We start from the raw sequence: 12954 nt of genomic DNA on the forward strand, positions 1-12954 counted from the left end.
TGGAGGAGTGGCGCCGTGCGCAGGCGCGGCGCCCACTCCAGCAGCGCCGATGCACATGCGTGGATATCCGGCCATCCAGCGCCTTCGGGCGGTCGAGCACGCCTGGTTCGAGGCGAAGGAGGTGGTCGCCGCTGGGACGAAGCTGTAGCTGCGCGACTCAACGCGTCGAAGGAGGAGTACTAGCTCGCCTTCGTCCTCTCCAACTCCCTCTTGGAGCACCACCTCGGTGTCGGCAAGTCCGGTGATGGTGATGGTGACAAAGAGTAGAACTCCGGCGGCGAGTAGTTTAAGTTTAAGTATGAACTAGTTTAAGTTTGAAGTACTCCCTCCGTTTCTTTTTAGTCTGCATATAAGGTTTGGTCAAAGTCAAGCTTTGCATAGTTTGACTAACTTTATATTAAAAAATATCAACATTCACAATATGAAATCAACATTTTCAGATGCACCATGAAATGTATTTTCATATTATATAGTTTAAGTATTGTAGATGTTCATATTTTTTAATATAAATTTGGTCAAACTTTGTGTAGTTTGACTTTGACCAAAACTTATACGCGGAGTAAAAAGAAAAGGAGGGAGTATATTTTATGAGCTATGTTTATATCACATGGTATGAACTATGTTTATGTGGAACTTCGGTGATGTTTAAATGGCGCAAACTATTAGTTTAAAAATCGAGTAAACTCCGGTGATCCTTAGGTGATTTTTACGGGATACCATAATCGAAGTTTGCAGGATGACGGTTTGCGGGATCTACCCGAGATGCTCTAAGATCCAACGGTCTCGATGAGACCACGTGGGATCTCTTCCTCGGCTGTCGGCTCGTGCCCCCGAGCAGGTGATCCAGGCGGCTGGGCATCGACTTCCCCTGTCATGGCCTTGGCCTCCTTCGCGGTCTCGCCCCCAACCGCCGCCTCCGCCGCCGTCCTCCGCCGCGCCATGTCGTTCTCCTCCGTCTCCGCTGCGTCGCAGGCGAGGGTGGTATGGTGCAGATGACCTCCGTGGGGGACCTCAACGCCAACTACGCCACCTGCTCCCGCCTCACCAAGGCAAGCCTTCCTCCCTTCCCCTAAGATCTAACCCTGCACCGCCGGGAGCATGGAGTTGATCGCCTGCTGCGATTTGGAACTGGAAGAAACATTTAGTTGCAGCGAGAAGGAGATATGCAAGTGTGTAGTTATCAGACAATGTGTTTTGGCTATTGAAATGAAGAAATTGTAGCATTTCGTCTCGGACAAAGCTAGTAAGAGAAGGAATTCTGCATTCGATATGCTCTTCTGGGATCTGGAATGCACGAATAGATGAATTATAAGCAAACCTTTCGAAACTGAGTTCTATGTTATGTGTGTGCTGCACCTATCGCAGTCCTCATTGGTTTTATTCTTTCTACAGTACTTAATGCTGTTCTTTTTTGTTTTCCTACTTTATTGGTAGATAAATGCATATAGACTAACATGAGATAATATTTTCTTAGGAAGCTGCTGCGGCCGGAGTCAAATTTCTTTGCTTCCCTGAGGTCTTCTCCTTCATAGGATCCAAGGATGGCGAGTCTGTTAAGCTAGCCGAACCATTAGATGGCCCAATAATGCAGAGATATTGCTCACTTGCAAAGTTAGTAAGAACATCTTTCTCAATTGCTCACTTGCAAAGTTAGTAAGAATATCTTTCTCAATTTATTTTTCCATTTCAAAGCAGAGCTTTCTCACTTGTACTTTGTAGTGAGTAAGCCTTTTGATTTGATACGCTATCAGCTCTTTGATTTAGGAATAATTGTTTCGCACTATCTTACAGATGATTCTTTCTAACTATATATTCAGTATGTGGTTTTTTATTTCGTTCATCTGTTAGCTTACAAATATCTTTTAGCTTATATAGATACGTATGCAAGTGTATGTAATGCTCCTTCATTAACTATCTGTTGGCACAAAAAATCCTTGCGATTTTGAGGTTTTTAAATGGAGTGAATCAGCATGTCGAGCCCTTATCATAGCTTCATTCTGCAGTGAGTCAAGTATGTGGTTGTCTCTTGGAGGGTTTCAAGAAAGGGGCCCGGATGATTCGCACCAGTACAACACTCATGTATTAATCGATGAATCTGGAAAAGTTAGGAGCTCATACCGGAAAATTCATTTGTAAGTGCTTCTTTCACAGCTCTTGGGAGAAACTTGCTTTCAGTAATATTTGTGAGAGACTTGCATTCAGTAATATTTGCGAGTACTTTATTTTAGCTGGCTATATTTATCAGTCGTTATCATAGCTTCATTCTGCAGTGAGTCAAGTATGTGGTTGGGGCTTTCAGCAATAGAATGTTAAACAGTAGGTCTTCAATTTACATGGTAAGGGCAAATGATGCTATGAACTGAAGGGCTATAAGCTGCATATATTGTCACTTCCAGATAAGAGAAATGTTGATCACAACTACATTTGTCACGTCATATCACAGAGCTGCAAAATCATATTTCTGGACTTGTGTCTAAATAATGAACTTTTGGCAAATGACTGTTGCTTCTTTCTTCCTTTTACTTTTTCCTTCTTGTTGTGGTGCATTTGCAATACTGTAGTTCGGTAGTTAACCTTGGCATTGTTATGCTGAAGGTTTGATGTGGATGTACCTGGCAACATGGTGTATAAGGAAAGCCGTTTCACGACAGCAGGTGCTATTTATTAATCCCGTTTTCCAAGTTTTGTCTATTCTGTGCAATATATGTATATTTGCTAGAGTTGGTCTTAAATGAACATTTTATCCATCGGATTTGTTTTAAAATCTTGTAGATCTGTGGTGCATAAGTTTCTCTTATAAGTTTACTCTCATATTGAAATTATTATTAATTTCTAACTCGTTGTCACTTTTCTTAACGTCATGTTGTCGTCTAGTTAAACAACTTTCAATGATAGAGATCATGCTATAAGTATAATATGATATTCAATTGCAATAATACTCTGTGTCCCATTTATTCTAGATACCTAAATTTGAACAGAATTGTTTATGGTGTATCTGGTTTGCCATTTGCAATATACTTTATTGTCTTAGAAGATTTTGCAAGACATTCATTATGGATTACCGGATATTTTAGTGTTCTCTGTGCGGTAAAGCTAAATGTTAGAAAATCTTGAAATCTGTTGTATGTGAGCCCATATCCAGGCTGGCCCATAAGGCCCAAGCCCATGTACCCGGCCTAGAAGAGGAGGAGGTCGTCGATGTCTGGCAGTTAGCACCGCCAGAGCTATCAAAAGGTTAGGCCAACTGCGACGCTGGGACGCATTAGGTCTGTTCGCGTCCGTTTGGGTCCTTGTCCGCCACGACCCATTTCTAACCCAAATTGGGGCCGGGTTTGCGTACGCGCGGACATGCCGCGGACGCTCGCAATGCCCTCCCCTTGTCCTCCCCTAGCCCGCTTGTCTGTGGCACAAACGACCATTGTTCACCTCGCCCTCCACTGCAACACCCCGACCTCGTCACCCTCGCCGCCGGCACCCAGTTCCGGCCGCTTCGCCACCACCCCAGCTGTCGTGGTCGCATCCATCGACGACCCCACGGCCACCGCTGCCCACTCTTTGTCGGTGTTGTTGTAGCTACTCACCGCCATTGGAGGACTACAAGGCACGTCGAGGCCCAGGTCGCCGACAACACCTCTACCTCCATAGACACCGCCGAAGGATGCGGGCTTCCACATGCCTGTTGCGACGAGGCGAGGGCGGGCCCTTTCACTGGTCGCCCCTCTTCCACGCCCGAGGCAATGGGCGCCCGCAAGGTGTTTGGCCTTTTGCCCGGCCGAGCCTCCTCCACACCACAAGGTACGGATTCACCACAACTCCGAAGGGGCAATGATGGATAGCTCGGATGAGTTTTTTTTTCAACAACATCCTATGTACATCGACCGACGATGTGGAATTCGTGGTTGCTTTTATGGTCGTCAACGAGCACATCTCGAGCTAGCGGCCAATGTTTAGGGGATCCATCCGAGGCCATGCTTCGGGCTTGAATCGTGATAGAGAAAGCAACCATTGCCTACTCTACGACGATTATTTCGAGCTCACAAGCCCACTTTTCAATGCCAAGCTTTTCCCGGGACGCTTCCGAATGGTGAGACATGTGTTCAACCGTCTTTGGGGGGGGGGGGAGCGAGGGAGTATGATGATTACTTGCAATGCAAGCCCGATGCCCTTGGGAAGGTTGGCTTCTCTTATAAAAAATGTACTGCAGCTGTTCGGATGCTTGCATACGACATTCGCGGTGATGGCATTGTACAGGTTCTGCAAAGTTGTGGTTGCAATGTTTGGCAAGGAGTATTTAGAGAACCAAATGCTACGGATACAACTCGGTTATTAGCAATCAATGAATCGAGAGGCTTTCTGGGGATGCATGGAAGCATAGATTGTATGCACTGGGCGTGGAAGAACTGTCCATTTGCTTGTCAGGGGCAATATAAGAGACATTTTAAGGCTTGCACGGTCATACTTGAAGCCGTGCTATCACAAGATCTCTGGATTTGGCACTCTTTTTTTTGGCATGGCAGGTTCTCACAATGACTTCAACGTGCTTCAGCGCTCTTTGGTGTTTGCTAGGCTTTCTGAAGGCCAATCCCCAGATGTCAACTTTGAGGTCAATGGCCAACAATATAACAAGGGATACTACCTAGCTGATGGTATCTATCCTCAGTGGGCAACTATTGTGAAGACAACCTTGGAGCCCGTAGGTGAGAAGAGGGCTAGGTTTGCCCAAGAACAAGAGAGTGTTGGGAAGGATGTGAAGTGTGCTTTTGGTGTGCTCCAATCTCGATGGGCTATTGTTCGGCACCCTGCTAGAACATGGATCACTCAGAAGATGTGGGAGGTGATGACATGTTGTGACACGGAGCATACTACGGTCATGCCCATGGATGTACCTTCGTCTCCCAAGACACTAGGTGGACCCATGACTAGAGCTCGTGCAAGGGCTATCGAAACCGAGGTGAACTCGCTCCTCTCCCAACTAGCACATTCCACATGTGAGACATGGCTACTACCTCAAGCGGAGACCTTGTGTGTGATCAGGTACTCGGAGGAAGGCCATGAATCTGCTATGACCAATGGACAAGATGGCAAGGACATCAAGCGTAAGAAGCAAGAGGAAGAGCTGCAGAAGAACTACAGCCACCGGACGACCGGCCCTTACCGGACGTCCGGCGCCCTGAAAATCAGCCAGCCAGAAGGCCCAGCCGACGAACGTTACATCGGCCGGACGACCGGCACCTTCCAGCGGCGGGATGACTGACGCCCTTTGGAAGTCCGGTGCCACCTATCCAGAACCAAAATGCCAGAAGACCGAAGTCTTCCAGACACCCGAGACACCGGATGTCCGACATTCACCGGAAATCCGGCGACACCTGTCCAGAACCAAATCACCGGATGTTTGGTGCCCTCCGAACGACCGGATGCTCACGAGCCACCGGACGACCGGTAACTACCGGACGTCTGACCCCTTTCTGTGCACAGTGACTCGGGCCGAGGCCCATGTACCCCTTCACTCCCCTAGACTATATATATTTGTCTACTACCTACGTTTTAGGGTTAGCAAAGGTTAGAGCTCATTTGAGATAGAGCTATGCTCATCCACTTACCACTCCCATGGAGTTCAAGACCTCCATGTGAGAAGATCCCCCAAATGGATTCAAGACCCCTTCATGGGAAGATCCTTCTAGGATTCAAGACCTCTCTCCTCCAAGGATTGGGATAAACTAGTCACCTTTGTATCCTCTTGTGTTGACTTTGGATCCTTGTATTTCCTCTATGTATATGTGGATTTAGCACATGTGTGATTGGATCTTGTCTATTTGAGTGTTCATCTTGTGTTTCTCTTTGATTTGCTCTCTTCCCCATCTCCAAGTGTGAAAAGATCGACCATCAGGGTTCGACCCTACATCATGTTGTGTGATCATGCACAACATGATCGTAGAGGATGAACTTGATGGCAGCCTCTTTGACCAAAGGGTTTGATTTCCAGGGTGAGAACGTTGAGCCTGTGTATGGAGCGGCAACATATGCACAGTTCACCCAATTTCACCAAGAAATATGTGATTGGACAACTCATATTCAACTTCAAAATGATTTGGTTGAGCATATGTGGACTCACACAGGCAACCAATAGACGTATCTGCTATTTTTCTTTCAATGTATTTGATACAATTTCAAATTCATTTGGTTGTAAACTATGCGATTTTTATTTATTGTGTTGTAATAAAAACTATTTGACTTATTTGTTTAACCGTGAGCAATGTTTCATTTTTATTTGTTCTTCTGATTTATATGTATAGAATGTCCAATTTGAGAAAATTTGGTAACAAAATGGCCGAGCCGGACCAAATGAGTCGGCCGGTTGGGTGCATTGGGAAGAATGGCGCTGACAAGGCCGGACAGCGGCCAAAGTGGCGACCCAAACGGACAAAATGTGCATCCGTTTGGAGTTGGCCTTAGTTACCACATCCCTACATTGTATCAGAGGACGGGGCGTGAGGAGATGACGGTGGCGACGGCCGCTGAGGCAGCAGGATCCGGCAAGCAGACGTCGAATCTGGGCAAGCAGCATGCGAGGAAGCGGGGCTGCGTGCGAGCTTGTGGTGTAGCAAGGCAGCGCAGACGTCGACGGGACGTGAACGGTCACAGCGGGGCTGGTACATGTCCAGATTCCTCTGGCTCCTTGCTGGTCCTTCTGTTCTGCTGCTTGCTAGTTCTTCCCCTGGTTGCTGGCTCTTGAGGTTGGACAGGAAAGAGGTGGAAGAAGAGGTCTTGCTGGAGAAGGGGACAAGCTGCTGTTGCTGCGCAAGGGGAGGCGCGGCTCGGGTGTGTCTCAGCCTCGTTTTGGGACAAGATGAAGACGACACAGTGCTGAGCTGCGGCTGACTGCTGAGCTCTCGGTGCTTGGCAGAGGAAGCTTGTTGTAGGGTCAAACCCTAGGAAGGATCTTTTCACACTTGGAGGGGGGAAAAGGAGGAAAAACTCAAGAACACCAAGAACACCAAGAACAAATCTCTCAAACAAACCCAAGTATCACATCCACTAGAGTAGCACACATGAGATCCACAAGATTACAAGATCAATACAAGGAGAGTAGCACTTGGTAAATTCTTCCCACTATGTGAGGTCTTGATGATCTTCTCCAAGAGGAGGCCTTGATAATCCAATGGATTCTTCCCTAGGTGGGGGCTTGAGCTCCTAAGAGGAGGGGATACAAGGAGCAAATGCTCACAATGCTTAGTCTAATCTTTGCTAACCCTCCAAATGACCTAGGAGGTCCACTTATATAGTCTAGGGACGAAACAAGCTAAGGGAGGAGGATACAAAGGCCAAAAGGCCAAAACACGCGGATGGACCGGAGGGGTCCGGGCACCCGGGCAACATGGGCCGGGCACCCGGCCCGCACAGGAGGCGGCTGTAGGGAGGCTGGGCACCCGGGGGCCCAAGGCCCGGGCACCCGGGGGCGCGCTGGAGGCCGGCTGGAGGGGTGGGCGGGCACCCGGGGCTGCGCCAGGAGGCCGGCTGGGACGGGCCGGGCACCCGGGGGCCAAGGCCCGGGCACCCGGGGTGCGGCTGGAGGCTGGGCCAGGGGGGGCCGGGCACCCGGCGGGAGAGGGCCGGGCACCCGGGCCAGCCAGGGAGGCCGCGGCCTTGGTGGCTGGAGGTGGCCGGGCACCCGGAGTGGTCCGTGCCCTCCGTTGCTTCGTTCTTCTCGTTCCCTCGCTGCCCCTCCTTCTCCATGGTTACTTGAATCTCCGTCCTCGCGTCCTCCCGGTCATCTCCTTGGTACCTAACAAGGCACAATGTTTCTATTTGAGGTAGGCCCCAATTCTCATGTGAATTCGAATGATGTTCGAAGAGGAAAGAGTTCACCTCGTTCTCGATGTGGCGCGCCCGTGCTCTTGTCAACGGCCCTCTTGGTGTTTGCGGTGGTGATGGAGTGTCGGTGCGGGTAGTTGAGGGATGCTCCGCATCATCTCCCCCCTTGGGAGAGATTCGACCTCGGATCGTGATCCTCATCACCACGGAAACGGTTGTCGTGGATGGACTTGTAGTTGGACGAAGTGGAAGTCATGGCGCAATCCAAGTACTCCAAGATGTCGCCGGAGTAGACGTGCAAAAAGAGCAAACACAAACGACACTCGGAAATACAATAGTTAGCGCATACAAAGTGTCCATTAAGGAAGAATGAGTCCGTGCGACAAGATTGTTCGTGGCAAAGCGCATGAAGCTTCTCAAGGTGAAATAGAATGAGATGCAAAGCGTTCATGGGAGCAAAAGCATTCATTGTGTACACAAATGTGTTGTGAGCATAATCAATGCAACCACGGTGCAAAATGATGTCATAGTGAGACGGTTTATCAATAGCATGAATATGGCAATGTATGCTCAAAATGAAAAAGTTATCATGTAATTGATGGTAGGCAATAAGATCATGATGTATGAATACGCCATCAAGAAAGATCACAACAAATTTGCTAAGGAAATGCACGAGCTCAAATATCATGGGAATACGAGATGCAACAAGACAATCATAATGTGTGTCAATCCATGCATAGGGTGCAAACTTGCGGTGAGTATGAGATGTCCATCGAGCATGACATGTGGAAGCATAATCAACCAATATGGAGGTTGTGGTATAAAAAGTCAAAGGACTGTTGATGTACCAAAGCTCGATGTCGTCGCATGAGTGGGGTTCCGAAGGTGCATCCAATAAGTGCGAGCGCTCCTCAACTTGAAGGTCCATAGGGTCCATCTCCAATGTCGCTCCTCCATTTGCGAGATGTATTATGTAGACAACAAGAAGGGAACAACAATGAAAGAGTGACCCGTCCAATGTGCGTATTTGAGGATGGCTCAAAGGGAAAGAGTTCACCTTTATGAGGATGTCGAAAATGTTGGAGTCGCGCATCGTGTACGCCTTCACATGACCAAGTTGTCTTACCATGGTACTGCCTTGTGAATCCTAAAAAACGAAAGAACATGACGAACACTCGGAAAAACAAATGAGGTTAGCGGAAATGCAAAACCTATCATTCGTGTGGTAAGATACCCAACAAGTGTATGTATCATGCTCATCATAAGAAAGAACAAGGGAATTTGGCATGGTATGTAAGCATATGATGCAATAACAACCAAGTACAATAGGTTCAAACAAACAAGCATGCATCACAAGTAAATTGTCAAAGTCTCCAAGATCAAGAAGCATAATATGGTTGCACTCAATACAAGTGGATATGAGAGAGGCAACTAATGGAGGCAAGTGACAATGAGCAATATATATCATGTGAGAGGCATGAGCATATATGTCATCAACCCAAGAAAGCGAGTAAGAGTGGAACATGGGTGATGCAACCAAGCAAGCAATCATAGCAATCAAGTCAAGCAAGCTAGTACTGCGAAGATGCAACATACTAGGAGGAATCATGGCAAGCATGTCATGGGTGCAAATAGTGGGCATATATAATGCACATGACATATCACAATCATGAAAACAAGATATGAGGAAAGTAGGCTCATGGTGTTGGCAAGAAGTCCTATGTAAATAGCAATGTAACATCATGACTCTCCCAACACAAGAATCAACAGTAGCATGAGGCACATGATAAACATGGCAAAAGCAACAACACTCTCCACCAAGCATGCAAATACACATAGGAATATCATAATGGTGCATCATGGGTAAATGCAAGCAAGGGTCACAATTGCATGGCAAAGTCATGTAAAGAGGCATAACATGCAAATTGAACATGAAAGTATGGGCATAAGGTGACAAGTGGTAGATAGCCCATAGCCGTGTGAGAGCCAAGTAAAAGAGAAGCGCGTAGTCCTTGCGCGAAGGGAACGTTGGTAAGGATAATCCACGGAATCCCAAATCATCGTTGCTCTCAAGAGCTCGTCTCGTCAACTCGTGGGATTGAGACGTTGACGAGTATACGTGAGTACCTACACACAACAAAGACAAAGGGAAAATTGTGTGCGTGGTATATGTACACATCATCCCTTATGATGCGCACGTGCGTGTGTTGGTTTGCACAAAATAGCCAATGCTCAAATAAATGAGATGCGTGATATAGAAACATGTCATCCATCATGAGAGGTTTGTTATTATGTATAGCATAATGGAGACTCAAATTGTGGAAAGCATCACTAGTGATATCTAGAGCATTGTCATGAATGGTATGCATATGATGCAAACAATTATGGGAAATCTCACCCATAGCATATGACAAGTTTAATGGATTGTCAAACAGGACGTGACCTCTAGAATTTTCACAAGATATCCTATGAAGCATGGTATCACAACTAGGCAAATCAACATGCTCATCATCATATTCATCATAAATAGGTGGCATATCTAAGCATGTTGAAGACATAGTATGTGGTGAATCCATAAGGTGATCATCATCATGTGAGCAATCAATGTCAAGCGAGTCCACTAGTGGAACAAGAGAAGCACCATCACCTATGTTACCTTTGAAGTGTCGCTCATGTGTTGTAGGTGAGGTGTCGAAGATCCACTCGTTGTTATCTTCATCTTGATGGAACCATGTGGGGGGTGCATCATCATCCACCACGGCCATCGTCATCTCCATTGGAGGTGTGCACTCGTCGAGGATAGGCATGTCGTCATGTAGGAGACCTAGCACCAAAGAGGAAAACACACTCGGAGTAGAGGTTAAGTCGTGAGAAATCATAGTGGCCTCACGTGCCCTCTCAACTACCTCACTCACTAAGTGTTGTGGCTCACTCACTCCCTCTTGGATGCTCTCACTCGTATGGTTGGTGGAGTCACTCAAATGGCTCTCAACCTCACATAGGGTGTGTGGCATGCTCTCATGTGTGGGTGTCGGGGAGATGTTGGTGCCAATGACTCCATGCTCAACGCCTATCGCCGCCTTGGTTGAAGGGATAGTCCCATGCTCAACCTTCTCGCCGTCGTCGCCGTGGATGAAGGCCGAAGATGGCACATCATCACTCTTGCCTCCAAAGATGGAAGCATCATCCTTGCTCGCCACCTTGTCGCTCGCCTTCAAAGCTTGCTCCTTGAGGGTCTCCATAGTTGTACTCGTCGCCGCACCGTCTTGAAAAAGAGTCGAAGTAGACTCGGCGTCATCAATGCCACAAAGAGGGATGGCGGTGGAGTCGAACTTGGGAGTGTAGTCTTGGAGCTTGTCGGCCTTGGACAACGTGGTGGTACTAGCCTCACGCTCGCCGTCCTTGAGGTTGGTCTTCGATAAGTGTGCTTGGGGTGGAGAAGTCTTGGCCTTCATAAGTTCTTGTTCCGTCTTGAGAGCACCAATGTAGTTGTCGTCGAGGGACTTGTAATTTTCGAGGAAGATAATCTTGGAGATGTCGTTGTTCAATCCCATCATGAAGTAGAACTTCATCCAAATGGGGTCGTCCACACCGGCTCGTCGCAAGGCTGTCTTCATCTCGAGGAAGTACTCGTCGAGGGACTTGGATCCTTGGATGGTGTTCTCCAATTGGCGTTGAAGATGTTTCGTGTAGGTGGAAGGCAAAAACGCTCGCCGCATAGCTTTCTTCATCTTGGGCCAACTCGTGACGAAGGTCGTCGAAGGTGTATGAAGCCACCATGTCGATGCGTAATCGTGGAAGGTACTTGAGGCACGCTTCACTTGGTCTTCGGAATGGACTTGATGTAGCTTGAGGTAGTCGTCCATCTTGCACTCCCACTCGAGATACTCCTCGGGGTCTGGAGTCCCATAGAAAGGAAGCTCGTGGTCGGTGTCGAGGTCGTAGTAGCTCGTGGAAGTCGCGGACTTGAGCTTGGGGAGCTTCTCTTATGTAGCACTCGTTGCGCGATGAAGTGGTTCTTGGAGACAAAGCCGGAATCATCACCTTGCTCCTCGAAAAGTGGGTTCGCCGACGAGTGTGGCCTATCCATCATAACCAAGTGGTGTGAGTAGGAAAGTGAGAGAACAATACCAAAGTTACCTTCTCCGAGGATTGAGGATGTAACAAGTGTCACTCAATGCAATGCCACAATAGGAGAATTGGAACCGGGTTTGTTTCTCACACCTACAAGTAAGAGGCTTATGGAGTAGCTCGGTTAGGAAGGTGGCAAAAATTTCAAGCAAATGTTAGTCAAGATATCGATAAGGTTGAGAAGGTTCACAAAAATGCAAGTAAAGCAAATAGATCAAACCCAAAGGTATCACTAGGTACACACGCACGGAAGATAGATGGGATCCGCACAACCAAGGAGTGAGCTCGAAATGTGCAACCACGGAAAATGCTCTTGTTGTGCGAATGCTCGAGAGACACTAGCTCGATTGCTCAAATGGGCAAGATACGCTTGTGCACCTACGTATGAGAGAACCGTGCCGTCTTCAATCCCAACTATGGTATATATGCGATGACCAAGATGATATAGGTATGCAAATGGCTCAACTCTATTGCTTACGAGCTCTTTGTTTCTCCTCTTTTGCTTAAAAGCTTCTCTTCTTCTTTTTTTTTTCTATGCTTGATGCTCGAGCCGAGTATGATATGAGACAAGTATGTATGATATGCACGGGAGAGACTTATGGCACTAAGATGATAACACGATCACTACGGTGCACAAAAAGCGTGGCCCGGCAATTCTCAACTTGCTAGTCTCAATGGGTAAGTGACGCAAAGTGGCTCGGGCTATCAATGCAAAAGCAAGGTAAGGAGTAAGTGTCGTCGAGGTTACCGTCCTTTCTTACGGTTAGCGATGAAGATGACCCCGAGTCGATGATGGTGACGAAGATGTCACACGCTCCTAAGTAGCCGAAACACCTTAGGAAACACAAATGGCAACGCAAGATCGGTCAAATGCGGAAAGTAGGTGTTTTTGTGATGATTTTTTGGATGGGGGTTAATGGTGGTGGTAGTGGGATGAGTGGATGGGGGATGTCAAGAGCTTCTAAACGAGCTAAAGAACACGAAAAACGGACTTGGGAGGTGGAAATTATG

The 12954-nt window shown here is 47.5% G+C and overlaps 1 protein-coding gene across 1 annotated transcript in view; it reads left to right on the forward strand.

Moving 5' to 3' along the window:
* The first annotated feature begins 823 nt into the window (after positions 1-823).
* The window catches only part of LOC119308089 (deaminated glutathione amidase, chloroplastic/cytosolic-like), a 35973-nt gene continuing 23842 nt past the window's right edge, over positions 824-12954 (forward strand). The window contains exons 1-4 of the mRNA XM_037584200.1: positions 824-1049; positions 1475-1611; positions 2004-2132; positions 2596-2654. Coding sequence (XP_037440097.1) covers positions 984-1049; positions 1475-1611; positions 2004-2132; positions 2596-2654 — 391 coding nt within the window. The 5' untranslated portion in view covers positions 824-983. The remainder of the gene's footprint in view (positions 1050-1474; positions 1612-2003; positions 2133-2595; positions 2655-12954) is intronic.

The sequence above is a fragment of the Triticum dicoccoides genome, chromosome 5B, assembly GCF_002162155.2.
Source record: "Triticum dicoccoides isolate Atlit2015 ecotype Zavitan chromosome 5B, WEW_v2.0, whole genome shotgun sequence".
Lineage (NCBI taxonomy): Eukaryota > Viridiplantae > Streptophyta > Magnoliopsida > Poales > Poaceae > Triticum > Triticum dicoccoides.